We start from the raw sequence: 15,026 nt of genomic DNA, 5'->3' as shown, positions 1-15,026 counted from the left end.
ACTCACTACTCGTACTTGTGGGCTCATTTGACTCTGTCAACATAGTGTTGCCATGTTTGCAGCACTTGAAGTAACACACCAAATCAAAAACCTGTTCACACAGCACACCAGAAATGTAAGAGCAGGCTGCGTTCAAAAACACTGACATGTTTCTGTGTGTGTGTGCAGATATTCTGGAAAATATTTCACTTCCAGATTACAAAACAGCCGTGAAGTGAGGGCACTTGGCCTCTCTTATGTTAATCTCCTTGTTCACATGGAGATGTGCTTCCACAGCTGAAGCACCACTCAGAGTGTGTGATTAAGTGATGCATTTGTAAGTGTGTGAGGCAAGGTTTCACATCTGTGGACTGTGGTAAATCTGAAGTCACCTCAACGACTGCCTTAGATCGTCCAATCCTGTCACATACACACACACACACACACACACACACACACACACACACACGCACACGCACACGCACACGCACACACACACACACACACACACACACACACACACACACACACACACACACACACACACACACACATACAGGGAGAGTGCCCCTGAGGCCAGAGGGGCACATGAAAGAGGTAACTGAGCGCAAGGGCTATACAGGCGATCCATGAGTTCTCTGATCAGAGCACCTGTCAGTGTGTGTGTGTGTGTGTGTGTGTGTGTGTGTGTGTGTGTGTGTGTGTGTGTGTGTGTGTGTGTGTGTGTGTGTGTGTGTGTGTGTGTGTGTGTGTGTGCGTGCGTGCGTGCGTGCGTGCGTGCGTGCGTGCGTGCGTGCGTGCGTGCGTGCGTGCGTGCGTGCGTGCGTGCGTGCGTGCGTGCGTGCGTGCGTGCGTGCGTGCGTGCGTGCGTGCGTGCGTGCGTGCGCTTCAGCCTGCCCAACAACACATCAGACAGACTGGGGAAAGTAGGAGGAGAGGGATGTGAAATAGATGAAAGAATTGACAATGAGTAAGACACAGACAAACGGAGAGGAGGAAGATGGAGACAGGATGTGAGGGGGTGAAACTGACAGAGGAGTGTAGGTAGGCGCTGAAAAAGCTACGAAAATAAGAAATTAGCAGAGAGAGAGAGAGAAAGAGAGACCGGGGGAAGGTGGGCCAATTTGCTGACGAGGGAGCGATAGGAAGAGCTATAAAGAGAAATGGAGTTGTTTTGAGTTGTTTGTTTGTTTGAAGTTGTTCCCGCAAAGCACTTTGAACCAATAACACTAACGAAGCACAGAAACTGCTGCAGAAACCAGCAGGAGAACTAAACACACACACACTCAGAAAACAACTGACAAACAAGAAGTGGAACTGGAAAGCAACTTGTGAGTGCTTAATAGATTCCTCAACAGTATTTATACCTTAGCAAAAATATGCTTTAAAAAAATATATGTTCTAATATGAAATGTTGGTGTTGAAAAGGCCAGTTCACCCTCATATCAAATACACTCTTTTCTGTTGTGCTATTTATTAATGTAGTGTTGCAGATTACGGCAGGAGAGATGTCTCCTTCTCTAAACGAAGTAGATGGCACTCTGCTTAAAGGTTCAAAAAATACATTCAAAAAACAGCATTGTCTCTTTTCAGAATTCATGACTTGCTTACTCAAAATAATGAGTTGTAATCTTCTGTAAATGCAACCTTAACACTTCATTAACACTTACTTCAATGACTTACAGTGTTTAGAGTGCACGAGTGGTGCAGTGATTACACATTTCTGTAGGCCGACCCTGAAGTTAGCATCCCAAAGGTTTTCCTCTACAAAGACCAATGAGATGTCCTCATTGGATTCTGGTCTATTATACTAAATTAGCTCTGGCGTTTAATAGTCTCTTGTAGTCACCTGTTAGGAACCGCCGTTTCCATCACACATAGAAGTTTCAGACATTCGGAATCTCTTCAGCTTGTGTTCAGTAAATCTTATTTAAGGCTTCTAACCACAAACACATTCAAAAAGCTGTTGACTTTGAGACAAGGGAACCGGAAGTGGTAAAAAGTTATTTGCTGGTTTTAGGACTCGTTTCTGCACCACTCTACATACACAAAAAGTATCCTAAGCTAACCAGGACCCTAACCCTTACTGCCATCTTTCATTGCAAAGGCATTTCAGAATGCACATATCTTCATTATTGTTAGTCTGTTTTTTTGACAACAAATTGAATAAAGTATTGTCTTTTTTCCAGATTCATGAGAAAAAACAATCAAAGACTCTATTTACATCTGAATAACATGATTCACCTGTTGACATATGAATAGTGTATATTCCTATACTGTATGTCAACTATCAGACAGTAAATGTGTATATTCTCTCAGTGAGGAAAGGACCAGAGCAGCATGCGGAGCAGCCCTGTGTACGTGGGGTCTGACTTCACTGTGTTCTCAGAAAATGTCCTCAGAGCACATTTTAACAGGATGAGGTAACGATGGGAAACCATGGAAACAAAGCACACAAAAACTCTGCTGGCTGAGTCACTCGGGCACAATTACTCGCTGCCTCAGCCTCCTCCATTCTGTTGTTTTTCACTCATGCCTTCATTTCCACTCAGAAATATCCCCACGGTGCTGCAGCAGATATGACCATGTGTCCACGCCTGCTGATGTACTGTATGCTACATTTGTTATGGGCAAATGGGGGTACTTTTTTATTGTTTTAAAATAATACTGTGTGATAAACTATAGTCACACACCCATTAACAATTTTTACATTCAACTTTTTCTTCATTTGAAAACAGCAAAGGGGCCCCACCATGCTGATGTTCAGGTGTATATCAGTATGTATTGTCTCTACTTTAAAGAGTCCTCTCCTGCTGATGTTCAGGTGTATATCAGTATGTATTGTCTATACTTTAAAGAGTCCTCTCCTGCTGATGTTCAGGTGTATATCAGTATGTAGTGTCTATACTTTAAAGAGTCCTATCCTGCTGATGTTCAGGTGTATATCAGTATATAGTGTCTCTACTTTAAAGAGTCCTCTCTTGCTGATGTTCAGGTGTATATCAGTATGTAGTGTCTCTACTTTAAAGAGTCCTCTCTTGCTGATGTTCAGGTGTATATCAGTATGTAGTGTCTCTACTTTAAAGAGTCCTCTCCTGCTGTTGTTCAGGTGTATAAAACCCGGAAGTAAGTTAGCATTTTTAGCACTTCCGGTTCCTTCCTCAAAAAGCAATGCATTTTTTCCATAGGGTTTTGGAAAATAGCTCGAAATAAGGTCTGTGGTTGACACAAATTTAAGAGATGAATCAAGTTTTGTTCTACGACATTAAATACATCAGCAGTGACCCCACTGGGGATTTTTGAAGAGTTTACGTGTCTGAAAAACGATGGTTGTTACCGAGTGGCTGAATAGGACTACAGAAATTGTCGAGGCCGTTGTAAGTCATTACGCCGAACACGTAAACACTCCCGCTAAGTTTGTTTTCCCCTGTGTTCTGCTTGAAAGCAAGTACATGCCTATCTGTAGTATCTGTATATCTATATCTGACCATTAGAATCTGTATTTTTGAAATTGTCGTTTTTAACACCGTAGTACAAATTATAGAATAATTAATTACCAGTGTTTTCCAATTTTACTCTGCAGTTCGTTTCGTTAGCTAACGTTAGCTAAAGCTAGCGCTACTAGTTAGCTACGCAATGGTTTGTTGCTTTGCTCCGGGTTGCAGCCACAGGTCTTCGCATGAAACGTGCTTGTTCTATCGTTTCCCGGCCAATGTTTTCCGAAGGAGAGTCTGGATTCGTGCCATGAGGTAAGCTGACGTTACATTTTTGTCCATGTCACGGTGAAATGTAAATGATGGGTAGTGACTGTATCGCCGTTTTAGAGATGGCGCCTCTCAAAAGACCGCAACATAAGTAAAGATAATGAATACATCCTATTAAAACCTGCGTGGCTTATATGATAAGTCTAATTAGTACAAGCAGCATAAGGTTTCACCATGTAACTAAAGATTGTAGTCAGGGAAATCAGTTTGACATATTGAACTAATAACAAATCACCTCTGGCTGGCAGAGAACTCTCGGCTCCATAGCTTCTCTTGGACGTAAAATCACATGTACATTTAATATTTATATTCAATTTAATATTCACATACTTTTGTATATATAATAACTTATATTTTGTTTTTCTTGTTATGCTGCTGCAACACAAACATTTCCCGAATTGGGATCAACACAGTAATATCTTATCTTAATTAATTAAAAAATATAACTATTATAATTAGTGTAGCAGCTGACACCTATTTTCAATATGGATTAATCTACCATTTATTTCTTTAATTCAATTTTCATCTATAAAAATGTCAAAATAGTGAAAATGTTCATGAGACTTATCAAAGTGCAAGGTTATATCTTTAGATGTTTTGTTTTAGCCTATGTACTGTATGTCTTAATGCTCTTACAGTATATGTCACGGTGTGACTTCCATGAAACTATATTTTATATCTTCCCAACAGAGGAGCTGACAGGAAACCTAACACTCTAACAACCACAACATTGCAAAGGCGAGTAAATTATAATAATAAATTAAAAACAATTCACAATTTTTTTATTTCTTCTTCTTTCTTGCAGTGAGGTGAAGCTGACCTTGCACTTGGTGCCAATAAGGATGTTCCTCACGCAGGCTGAATGTTTCTCCTTCCTTACTGACACAGAAGCCCTTGATTTGCAATGCTTCACTAATTGTCATTTCCCTGACTCCGTAGGGACACTTTAACTCCAGCACAGCGGAAGACCCTACCAGTCCATCTGGAGATGCCCCCAACAATCCTGATAGGGAGAGCCACAAATCTGACTCATGGACCTGCATCTGGGTTGCAGTGGTGAATGCCCTGACGCCCTCACATTCATTCATAGTCCCCCACTGTACAGACAAAACACCATCAAGGGCATGTTGTTGCCCTAGCAGCCTGGCAATAAAGGAAGCAGTCACACGCTTTGACCTCAGGACAGCTCCAAAGTTGCTGGCAGTCAACCTTCTTTTCCTGAACAAATGCCGGTTTGGGTTGGTTCGCTGACCAGTGGTAGCCACCTGAATTGCCCTCTGTTGCTCTTCAGACTTTGCCATGCTTGCCACAATTGCCTCAGGTCCCTGATGCCCAACATGTTTGATAATTTCAGGAACAGTAAGTGTTTCCAAGCTGTAGTGTTCCTCTTCTGGCTCGGGGGAGAGAAGCCAAGAAATTTCTGAAAACCTGCCCCCGAGTCTGTCCCTCGGCCAGTCACGATCTTCGGAAGTGTGCTCTCTTGTCAGCGGGTTAAATTGGTTATTGGTTTCAACAGTCACATTAAAACAGTTACTAAATCAGCTTACTATCACCTAAAGAACATATCTAGGATTAAAAGACTAATGTCACAGCAGGATTTGGAAAAACATGTCCATGCTTTTATCTTCAGTAGACTGGACTACTGCAATGGTGTCTTCACAGGTCTCACTAAAAAATCTATTAGAAAGCTGCAGCTGATTCAGAACGCCGCTGCTCGAGTCCTCACTAACACTAAGAAAGTGGATCACATCGCTCCAGTTCTGAAGTCTTTACACTGGCTTCCTGTGTGTCAAAGAATAGATTTCAAAATACTGCTGCTGTTTATAAAGCACTGAATGGTTTAGGACCCAAATGCATTTCTGACCTCCTGCTAAATGATGAACCATCCAGATCTCTCAGGTCTTCAGGGACTGGTCAGCTTTCTGTCCCCAGAGTCAGAACTAAACATGGTAAAGCAGCGTTCAGTTATTATGCTCCAAATATCTGGAACAAACTCCCAGAAACCAGCAGGTCCGCTGCAACTCTTACTACTTTTAAATCCAGGCTGAAGACTTTTCTTTTTGTCGCTGCTTTTAATTGAACTATTCATATCTTAGACTGCACTGTAACTTTTATCCATGTATTTTTTCTTTTAATGTTTATTTTATGAGCTTTTCTTTTTAATGACTGATTTTAAATGCCATTTTCTTAATATCTTTCATTTTTTGTAAAGCACTTTGAATTGCCTTGTGTTGAAAAGTGCTATATAAATAAACTTGATTTGTTGATGGGAATTAATGTGAATAAATTAACTCTAGGTTAACGGTACTCTTGCTATCATTAGTCACCGACACTATAAACCTTGTCCCTCATGCTAGCCCTGACAACACCGGTAAGCACACCTTCATCTAGGCTGCACTGTTTTACGTGTCCTGACTTGTAGTGGTTCTCTCCTATCTACACTCTTCTTGTCATCTTTGTAAAACGATATCAGACTGGTAATTGACACAGCCATGACTTCTAGTTAAATTCAGTGTGGCTAAAATGAAAAGCTTTGTTAATATATGCAAGCACGCAAAAGTCAAATTCAGCTTTATTGTCAAAAATTCTACATGTGTTATACATCCAGAAATATCGAAATATCGTTTCCCACAGTGTGACCAGGGCCGCCTTAATGCACGGGCTGACCTGGGCTGAAGCCCAGGGGCCTACGGAGATCGGGGGCCTATCATGAACCAATTAAAAAAATAAAAAAATAAATCTTTTTTTTTTATTTCGGGTGTTTTTTGTTTTTTTTAAATAAACAAATTCTTGGCTTTCAGAATAGGAAACTTTCATTTCCAAAATCACACGATAAATACATTTTTGAATCTTGTAAAGGGAAGACGACAGCTCTCCCTCGCCACTCTGCTATTCCACAGCGCCGCCCCCCTCCCTCCACTGAAATTATTATTGTAAGACGTAGAGTAATGATAGATAACACAGCAAGGTCCGTTACAGTTTGTTTTCATCTGATTTAAAAAAAACAAAGTCTTGGCTTTCAGAATATTAAACTTGTTTCGGCAAATTCAGATGATAAATACAACTTTGAAGCTTGTAACGGCATAATTACAAGCGGAAAACGGAGTAACTTGACGTCACAGCAGGCATAACAACAGCCGATGTTTCTCGTGAGGGTTTTCCCCGGGAAACAAACACAATACACACAAACGCAAATATACACAAACACACACACGTCAGAATGAGAATATGTTTCACATGTGACTTATTCAAATTGCGAGTGATTGAGTGAAGAAAAAGTTTGAGAGTGGCACTCGGAAAAGGAAATTGTTGAGGGAAAAGGAGTTTCGAGACAAGCAGCTGTTACAAAAAATGCCGACGCTTACAGGTTATTTTAAAGCTGTAGGCCAGGATGAGGAGGAAGGACAGATGAGTTCTGTACCGAGCGGTAGCGGTGCCGGCCGCGGGGCCTCGGAGACAAGTAGGCCGTCTGGTTCTGATAGCGATGGAGTAGCGGGAGAGGAAAAACAGACAGGAGGGACATTATCTGTTGGAGGAGATGGAGAGGACGACGAGGACTTGCTACGTGGAGGGGAGCCAACGGCAACCGGACAAATACATGAGGGAGGCCCGATACGTCACTCATATGGAGGAGAGGACCAGGCGCGTGTAGAGCAGAGTGGAGAAGTGCGATCACAGAGCCTGCCGAGGCTATAAATGACTTTGATTTGTTGTTTAAATAGGGGGCCTACAAAAACTATCAGCCCCAGGGCCTGTTGGCAGGTTAAGGCGGGCTTGAGTGTGACATGTATACATAAAACAAAAAGGGCCTAGATAAACGTGGTATACATTAAACAAAACAAAAAGGGCCTAGATTATAGATAACCGGGGTATACAGTTTAAAATGTTTATATATTTAAAGTGTTCAAAGTGCAGTTTCAGTGCAAGTCAGTTGAAACGATCTTAAGTTGGCGTGACGTTGAAGTCGTGCGACCCTGCTGCTGTACTGGCTTGTAGTTCGTCTATAGCATAACGTTAGCATTTCGCTTTTGGCGACTAGATTTATGATTCAAAAATTATAAAAGTAGGGTTGACATGTGGAGATTATCCGGCTGAGCAAAATGTGATCCCTCTCTTAAATGTGTGCCAACCACAGAACTTATTTCGAGCTATTTTCCAAAATCCTATGGAGAAATTGCATTGGCTTTTCAAGAAGGAACCGGAAGAAGTTTACTTCCGGGTTTTACGACGCGTAACTGCGGTTCTCTATATCAGGATGTAGTGTCTCTACTTTAAAGAGTCCTCTCCTGCTGATGTTCAGGTGTATATCAGTATGTAGTGTCTCTAATTTAAAGAGTCCTCTCCTGCTGATGTTCAGGTTCATATCAGTATGTACTGTCTACTTTAAAGAGTCCTCTCCTGCTGATGTTCAGGTGTAAATCAGTATGTAGTGTCTCTACTTTAAAGAGTCCTCTCCTGCTGATGTTCAGGTGTTGATCAGTATGTAGTGTCTCTACTTTAAAGAGTCCTCTCCTGCTGATGTTTAGGTGTATATCAGTATGTAGTGTCTCTACTTTAAAGAGTCCTCTCCTGCTGATGTTCAGGTGTATATCAGTATTTAGTGTCTCTTCTTTAAATAGTCCTCTCCTGCTGATGTTCAGGTGTATATCAGTATGTAGTGTCTCCACTTTAAAGAGTCCTCTCCTGCTGATGTTCAGGTGTATATCAGTATGTAGTGTCTCTACTTTAAAGAGTCCTCTCCTGCTGATGTTCAGGTGTATATCAGTATGTAGTGTCTCTACTTTAAAGAGTCCTCTCCTGCTGATGTTCAGGTGTTGATCAGTATGTAGTGTCTCTACTTTAAAGAGTCCTCTCCTGCTGATGTTCAGGTGTATATCAGTATGTAGTGTCTCTACTTTAAAGAGTCCTCTCCTGCTGATGTTCAGGTGTATATCAGTATGTAGTGTCTCTTCTTTAAATAGTTCTCTCCTGCTGATGTTCAGGTGTATATCAGTATGTAGTGTCTCAACTTTAAAGAGTCCTCTCCTGCTGATGTTCTGTCTGCTCTGATTGGTTAGCTGGCTGACTCTGTTGTAATTGGTCAACCGCTTAGAGATGTCCCGCCACTTAGTGTTCAATGTGTCAGAGCTTTAGCCAATAGAAACGTGAATGTCATTATTTAATGGAAGTAAACAAAGGAGCCAAATGGAGTCTCAGTCAGTGGGGGGAACACAGAAAGTGTAGCCTCTGCAGACCATTGAAATGCACAAAAACCTGTATGACACACTACAGGAGAGGGAACACCCCTCAAGGCAGAATAGGGCCTCTTTAAATAATCTCTGAGTGCTTATGTATAAAGCTAGCAGGCTTGTCTCTCTCTTAATACTTTCTCATATCCAGTTTCATCTCTTTGCTCCAAGATCATTGGTTCCTATACTTGAGATGTAACTTTTAAAAAACCTCTCACATATGTAAATTATAAAAAGTTCATTCATTTTCTGAAACAGTTGGTCACTAGAATCTTTGGCAGTAGGAATGTGTGTGTGTGTGTGTGTGTGTGTGTGTGTGTGTGTGTGTGTGTGTGTGTGTGTGTGTGTGTGTGTGTGTGTGTGTGTGTGTGTGTGTGTGTGTGTGTGTGTGTGTGTGTGTGTGTGTGTGTGTGTGTGTGTGTGTGTGTGTGTGTGTGTGTGTGTGTGTGTGTGTGTGTGTGTGTGTGTGTGTGTGTGCGTGTGTGTGTGACTGTGTGCGTGTGTGCGTGTGTGTGTGCGTGTGGGATTGCATGACAAATAAACTGCAGTGTGTGAGTGGTAACAAAGGAGAGCCAGTGTGGCTCAGTGATGTGTTTTAATAGTTGTTGGACAATAATGAAGGTCTTTGGCACAGAAGGAGAATATGACACTCTTTGACACACACACAATACACACCCTGCTTATAGCCAGGCTCAGGAGGCTGTAATGGTTTGGATAGCTCCACAGTCTGAAAGAGGAGGTTTTGGAGAGTTTTTTTCAAAACAAATGAGAAGAGTAGAGAACAACTTCAACATGTTGTAGTCTCCGTTAAGGTTCGGAAATATTGTTAGCATGCCCAGAAAGAAAGCTTAATTACAAAACTTGAATGAGAGTAGAGCGGAAATTCTCAAATCAACATAACAGGAGGGTCAGAGTGGCGGCCATTTGTATGTCTGTGTTTGCCACTACAACAGACTTACTAATTGTGTGTGGCAGTAGAGTAGTGACAAAGCCAAGAGAGTAAACGTGTATAATTAGTAACAAATGAATACCTCATCAAAACACATGCTTTTCCATTTCTTAAAAGACAGGAATTTTAACATAATTTTTGCCAACATATTAAATAGAATCTTAAATTTGTTTATGTTTTGTGCAAATTATCACAAAAATAATCCTGAACATTGAATAATAAATAAGTAGTTTGCAAGTTGGTGATGCAGCAACATTTCTACTGTCCTTCAGTTTGACAAAGCTTGCTTCATTCATTATAAAGACTGCACATGTCACAAGTGTGAGCTCAAATCAGACTCCACATCTTCAGGTAGTTAGTGCTGCTTCTGTTCAAGGCTCTCTGCAGGTTTCCACACAGCAAATCAATGCCCGGCGTTAAAGCTTAAACCACATTATTTATTTTTGTTTTCCATATTTTCTTTCTCCACATCGTCCTCACTCTCCATTGTTTAGTTAAAAATGTTTTATGTATAACAGCAGCTTTATGTGTTTGTTTCCCTCAGCTGGAGAAGAAAGAGATGACGCCGCCCTTCAAACCTCAAATCACTGACGACTACGGCCTCGAGAACTTTGACACGCAGTTTACTAATGAACCAGTGCAGCTAACACCAGACGATGAGTAAGTACCGCCTGTTGCAGAAGTTTAATTAAAGTCAAACCGCTGAAGCCCTGTGAGAATATCCCAAAGCGGTGTAATAAAACGTTGCTCTTTGGAATGAAGATCTCTTTGCAGGGACTTGAAATGTGCCTGAGGTCGAGTCTGTCATTATGTCAGTTGTTTCCTTGTTATGTGACTTTTCAAGTCGCTACATGATGATACGTTTGACAGCTAGAAAGGATTACCTAAGTCGAGCAGGTTTTAGGTTTTGGGCAATGTTACCTGTGTGTTGAAAAGTGGAAATCAGTTAGTAATCGGACATGTTACTTATTTCTCATATTATAATCAGCTTTTCTTGAAACCATGTCTAAGCTGCGAGCTATTAAATGTTTCCCATGACATAATTTGAGTGTCGATTGAAAACAGGCGTTACTAGGCGACACACATTTCTATGGGGGGACTGGTTAATGTCAGAGGACCATCATGCTGTCAAGTTTGTATTCCACTCAGAAAGTTGTTGTTTGCCTAGCCGGTGTTCCATTCATGTTATTACAACCGTGCTGAGTCAGCAGCAGCTCCGGCGCTCAGGGTACACTTCACACAGAATGGAACGGGCTGCTCCTAACACAATGAATGAACATCACATGCAACCGTCCCAAGGCCCCATTCATAAACTATATTATATGAAAACAAGACACGGCCATCAAGTTGTGCAGGCTAATTTGACATATTCTTGCATCAGATGGGTAAAGTATGGATGGGCTTGAGGATAATGCTTCCTTTATCTGAATTCATATCTTCCACCAAACCCCCTCTGAAGGCACTTAAGAAACAGGAAAGGGAAACATTTAAAACCAGGATTTGGAAATCAGGGAGATCATTCTTTTATTTTGTATATAATAATCTTATTTTCCATTCATTTATTCATGAGATTGTCTTATGAACTTTCAATCAAGTATATGTAGGGAAGCATGTCATTTTCATGATTCAGCTTTCATTTATATCCTACAATAAGAGCTCCTCTTATAAATGCGCCTAAATGACTATCAGCTCTCTTACAGTATGACCACACTGTATGCTATACATATGACATATATATATATATATATCTACCAGCATTGATCTTTGTGAATCCCACGGTGTCAGTTTCATAGATATATGTGTCGATAGCAGAGAAACACAGGCACAATATTTGCTTGGCGGTGCGTTTTACCCTTTGTCTTTACTAAGAGAATAACATGTTTCTTTTTGTCCTACTCACACAAGTTTATCCCTGCAAACCTTTACTGAATTCACCCCCAGGTGCTGCGTTCTCTCCTGGGTATAGAAAGGAAGGAGGCTAGTGATTTCCGACTCTCTGTTATGGGTCTAGAGGAGGTGATGGACACTCATAGCTCACAGGGGGGGATTCTTATAACATCAACCCGTTACCCCGTGGTTTGAATAACAGTTATGTAGAAACGTGCTGAGTGCTGAGGTCACACATGGGGGGAAACTATTGGCAGTGACGACGGCCCCCAGCGAAGTAAAAACAGTGCTGTAGGTAAAAGTTCCTGAGGGGACAAGCATGATGTAGTGCCCCCCCACACAGACTATATTATTTACATCTGAAAAGGAGCAATCACTGAAGAACATCATAAGAAGAAAGTATTGTCTGTTAGTTAAATGCTTTTTCATTTCTGTTTGACTTTTACTGTTATATATCTTTGCTTCCTCTCTTCAAAACTGTCCTCCATATTTATTTTTACATTTCTTTATATCTTGCTAAATAATTCAAACTTTATTTATATAGCACAACAAAGGTGACATAAAGTGCTTCACAAACCAAAAATAGAAATGAAACAAACCCACCAATGTCCAGGTAATAAACAGAGTAACGCGTAGCTTCGTGATTGATGAGAATCAGAATTAGAATTCCTTTATGCGTCCCAGAGAGGGGAAATGTAAGATAGCCGCTTTCACACCAAGTACTTTGCCGCACTTAGTGCTTGCACTTATTACCCCCATGGCACTAAATACAGATCGCGTTCACACCGGAATAAGTTCCCTGAGGAAAGATTACGCAAATGAAGCCGCTGACGTCACTTCTTCTTCTGCTTTGGGTTTACAGGCAGGCCGCAAACCACTTCACGGCGTATACTGCCGCCGGATGTTCCCGGCCGGAAGTTCCCGGCCGGAAGTTCCCGGCCGGAAGTTCCCAGCCGGAAGTCCCGAGAGTTGGGGACTGGCTTCAGTAGAAGCTGCTGGGACTCCAAACAGCTTCTACTGAAGCCTTCCGAGTAAATCGCCAGAACGCCGACACCTCCTCATCTCCACCGCTCCCATTTTTTCTTTTGTGTTGCCATAACTTATACTCCCTCCGTTGGTGCGCGGGGTAATGCTAATAATGCTAATGCCAGCAAATACAATTTTACGGGGCGTGGTTTGCAATTCGCCCAGCCAATTGAAATTGGTACTTGTTTCTCCACAGGATAGTACCACCTCTCTAGCAGGGACTACAAATGGGGGTAAAAGTTCTCAGAACTAAGTTCTCTTTTTTGTGTGAACGCAAAATTCCAGGCACTAACGGAACTAAGACATTGGTGGGTTTGTTTCATTTCTATTTTTGGTTTGTAAAGCACTTTATGTTACCTTTGTTGTGCTATATAAATAAAGTTTGAATTATTTAGCAAGATATAAAGCACTCCGGTGTGAACGCGCCTATTGTTACATCAAAAGTGAATAAGAGATAAAAAACTATAACATTATTTCTATTTACATGTAACATTCCTAATTAAAAGAACACTCAATACCAACGCAAAACTGAATAAAACAAGAATACAATTGGGAATAAATACATTAAATTGGTGTACTTTGCTTTTAAATTGTGTCACAATTAATAAATAGCATCCTGTATAGACAGGTTGTCGGCCATCAGAACCAAACTATGTTTCCACTCGGCTCATGTGACTGTTAACATGTACAGCTGACAGAGTGTACATGTATTTTCAGTTGGTGGATGTTGTGCCATCTTCCCAGAAGACTTCTGTCTCCAATAAAGAAATCCTCCTCCCCTGCGAATCCCCAGCATCCACGTCTTTATACATCAGACATTGTTTTGATCAATGCAAACATGAAGCCTTCAGGATCTGTAAGGAGCTCTTTTTCAGATTTCACTTTGGAGAGATCTGGCACAACAACAGACATGTTTCAGACTCTCTGCTGCACCCAAACACAAGCGGCCTGTTTCCCTCTGCGCCGTCACAAAATGGATCCCATAAGGCTTTGGCAGGCCATGCCGATAGCTGTTGCCAGGCTTATGTTAGACGACATTTCCATTTCAATCCATGCTGGATTGATTTTCCAATATTTATATTTTCCCTGCAAAGCTTTTAAAGGACTGATTTTAGCAAACCATTTCTCAACAACCATGCTGACCAAAAGCAGGAGCTGAACTCAAAGCTAAGTACGCCATGCCCCACGCCAAGATGGGATCCTTACTGGCAATTTCATCAATGTTCTAAGAAAAGAGGATTGTAATCTCAAACAGGGGTGTAGTGTTTTCACCCCTTATGATGCCATATACAAAGTATGGGATAACCAAATCCTTTAAAGAGGCCCTACTATAGGTTTTGGCGCATAAATGGTCTGCAAAGGCTGAAATCCCTGTGTTCGCTTTCAAATATCCACACTGAATAGGCCTTGCTTCAGATCTCTGCCTCCCTGATCTCTGTTGACACTTCCTGCTCTCGACACAATGATTAATCAAACCTGTGATAACTATCTGACAGACTTCCCCCCGGGGGCATTCTGTGTTGTACTTAATCATACTAAAATAGAGTAGAATGTAGAAAGTTTGGAGAATGATAGAACTTTAGAGAGTAATCAAACTCTGCATTCATTATAATACACTTGTTTAGTCACTGTATGGAGGTTTTAGACGCTGTTGGCACTTGGTTAGAAGCATAATAAGAACCGTTAAAAGCCTGAGGAGCACACATACACGTCAGTGCTGCTGAAAGCTTTAATGTCTTTGCTTTTTCCATACAGGATACCAATAGATCATACTGGTGCTCAGGAATGTTAGAGCTGAAGGCCTATTATTATTTGTACATGTCTGTTAATCATTTGTACCGCCTATCATACTTGACATACTTAGAATTGTATTCAAAATAAACAGTGTCATTCATGCTGTCTGCATTTGGTAAAATAACCACCAGTTCAGCCAGGTTGTCCTTGGAGACAGAATCCATCTTTTCACACTTGTGTAACGCAGGTACAGCAATAACTATGTTGTTTTGAAACAGCACGGAGCAGCAGTATCTCCCCGTGTTAATGAAGCCTTAATAAATGCCCATCATGCTCTGCACCCATGGCAGATGTCTGGGTAGCTCCCATCACTCTCCTCAGTGTGAAGGTGCTGCTCACACACACTGAACTTCAAACCCTCTCAGAGTGTGTGAAGCTCATTACGGCAGCAGGAGACGC

General features: G+C 41.4%; 1 protein-coding gene across 1 annotated transcript in view; it reads left to right on the top strand.

The window, feature by feature from the left end:
* Positions 1-15,026, top strand: part of prkcz (protein kinase C, zeta) — a 183,747-nt gene that overhangs the window by 158,919 nt on the left and 9,802 nt on the right. The window contains exon 14 of the mRNA XM_079673749.1: positions 10,465-10,580. Coding sequence (XP_079529875.1) covers positions 10,465-10,580 — 116 coding nt within the window. The remainder of the gene's footprint in view (positions 1-10,464; positions 10,581-15,026) is intronic.

The sequence above is a fragment of the Notothenia rossii genome (genome assembly GCF_949606895.1).
Source record: "Notothenia rossii genome assembly, chromosome: 4".
NCBI lineage: Eukaryota > Metazoa > Chordata > Actinopteri > Perciformes > Nototheniidae > Notothenia > Notothenia rossii.
This window is presented reverse-complemented; position numbering and strand designations above follow the sequence as displayed.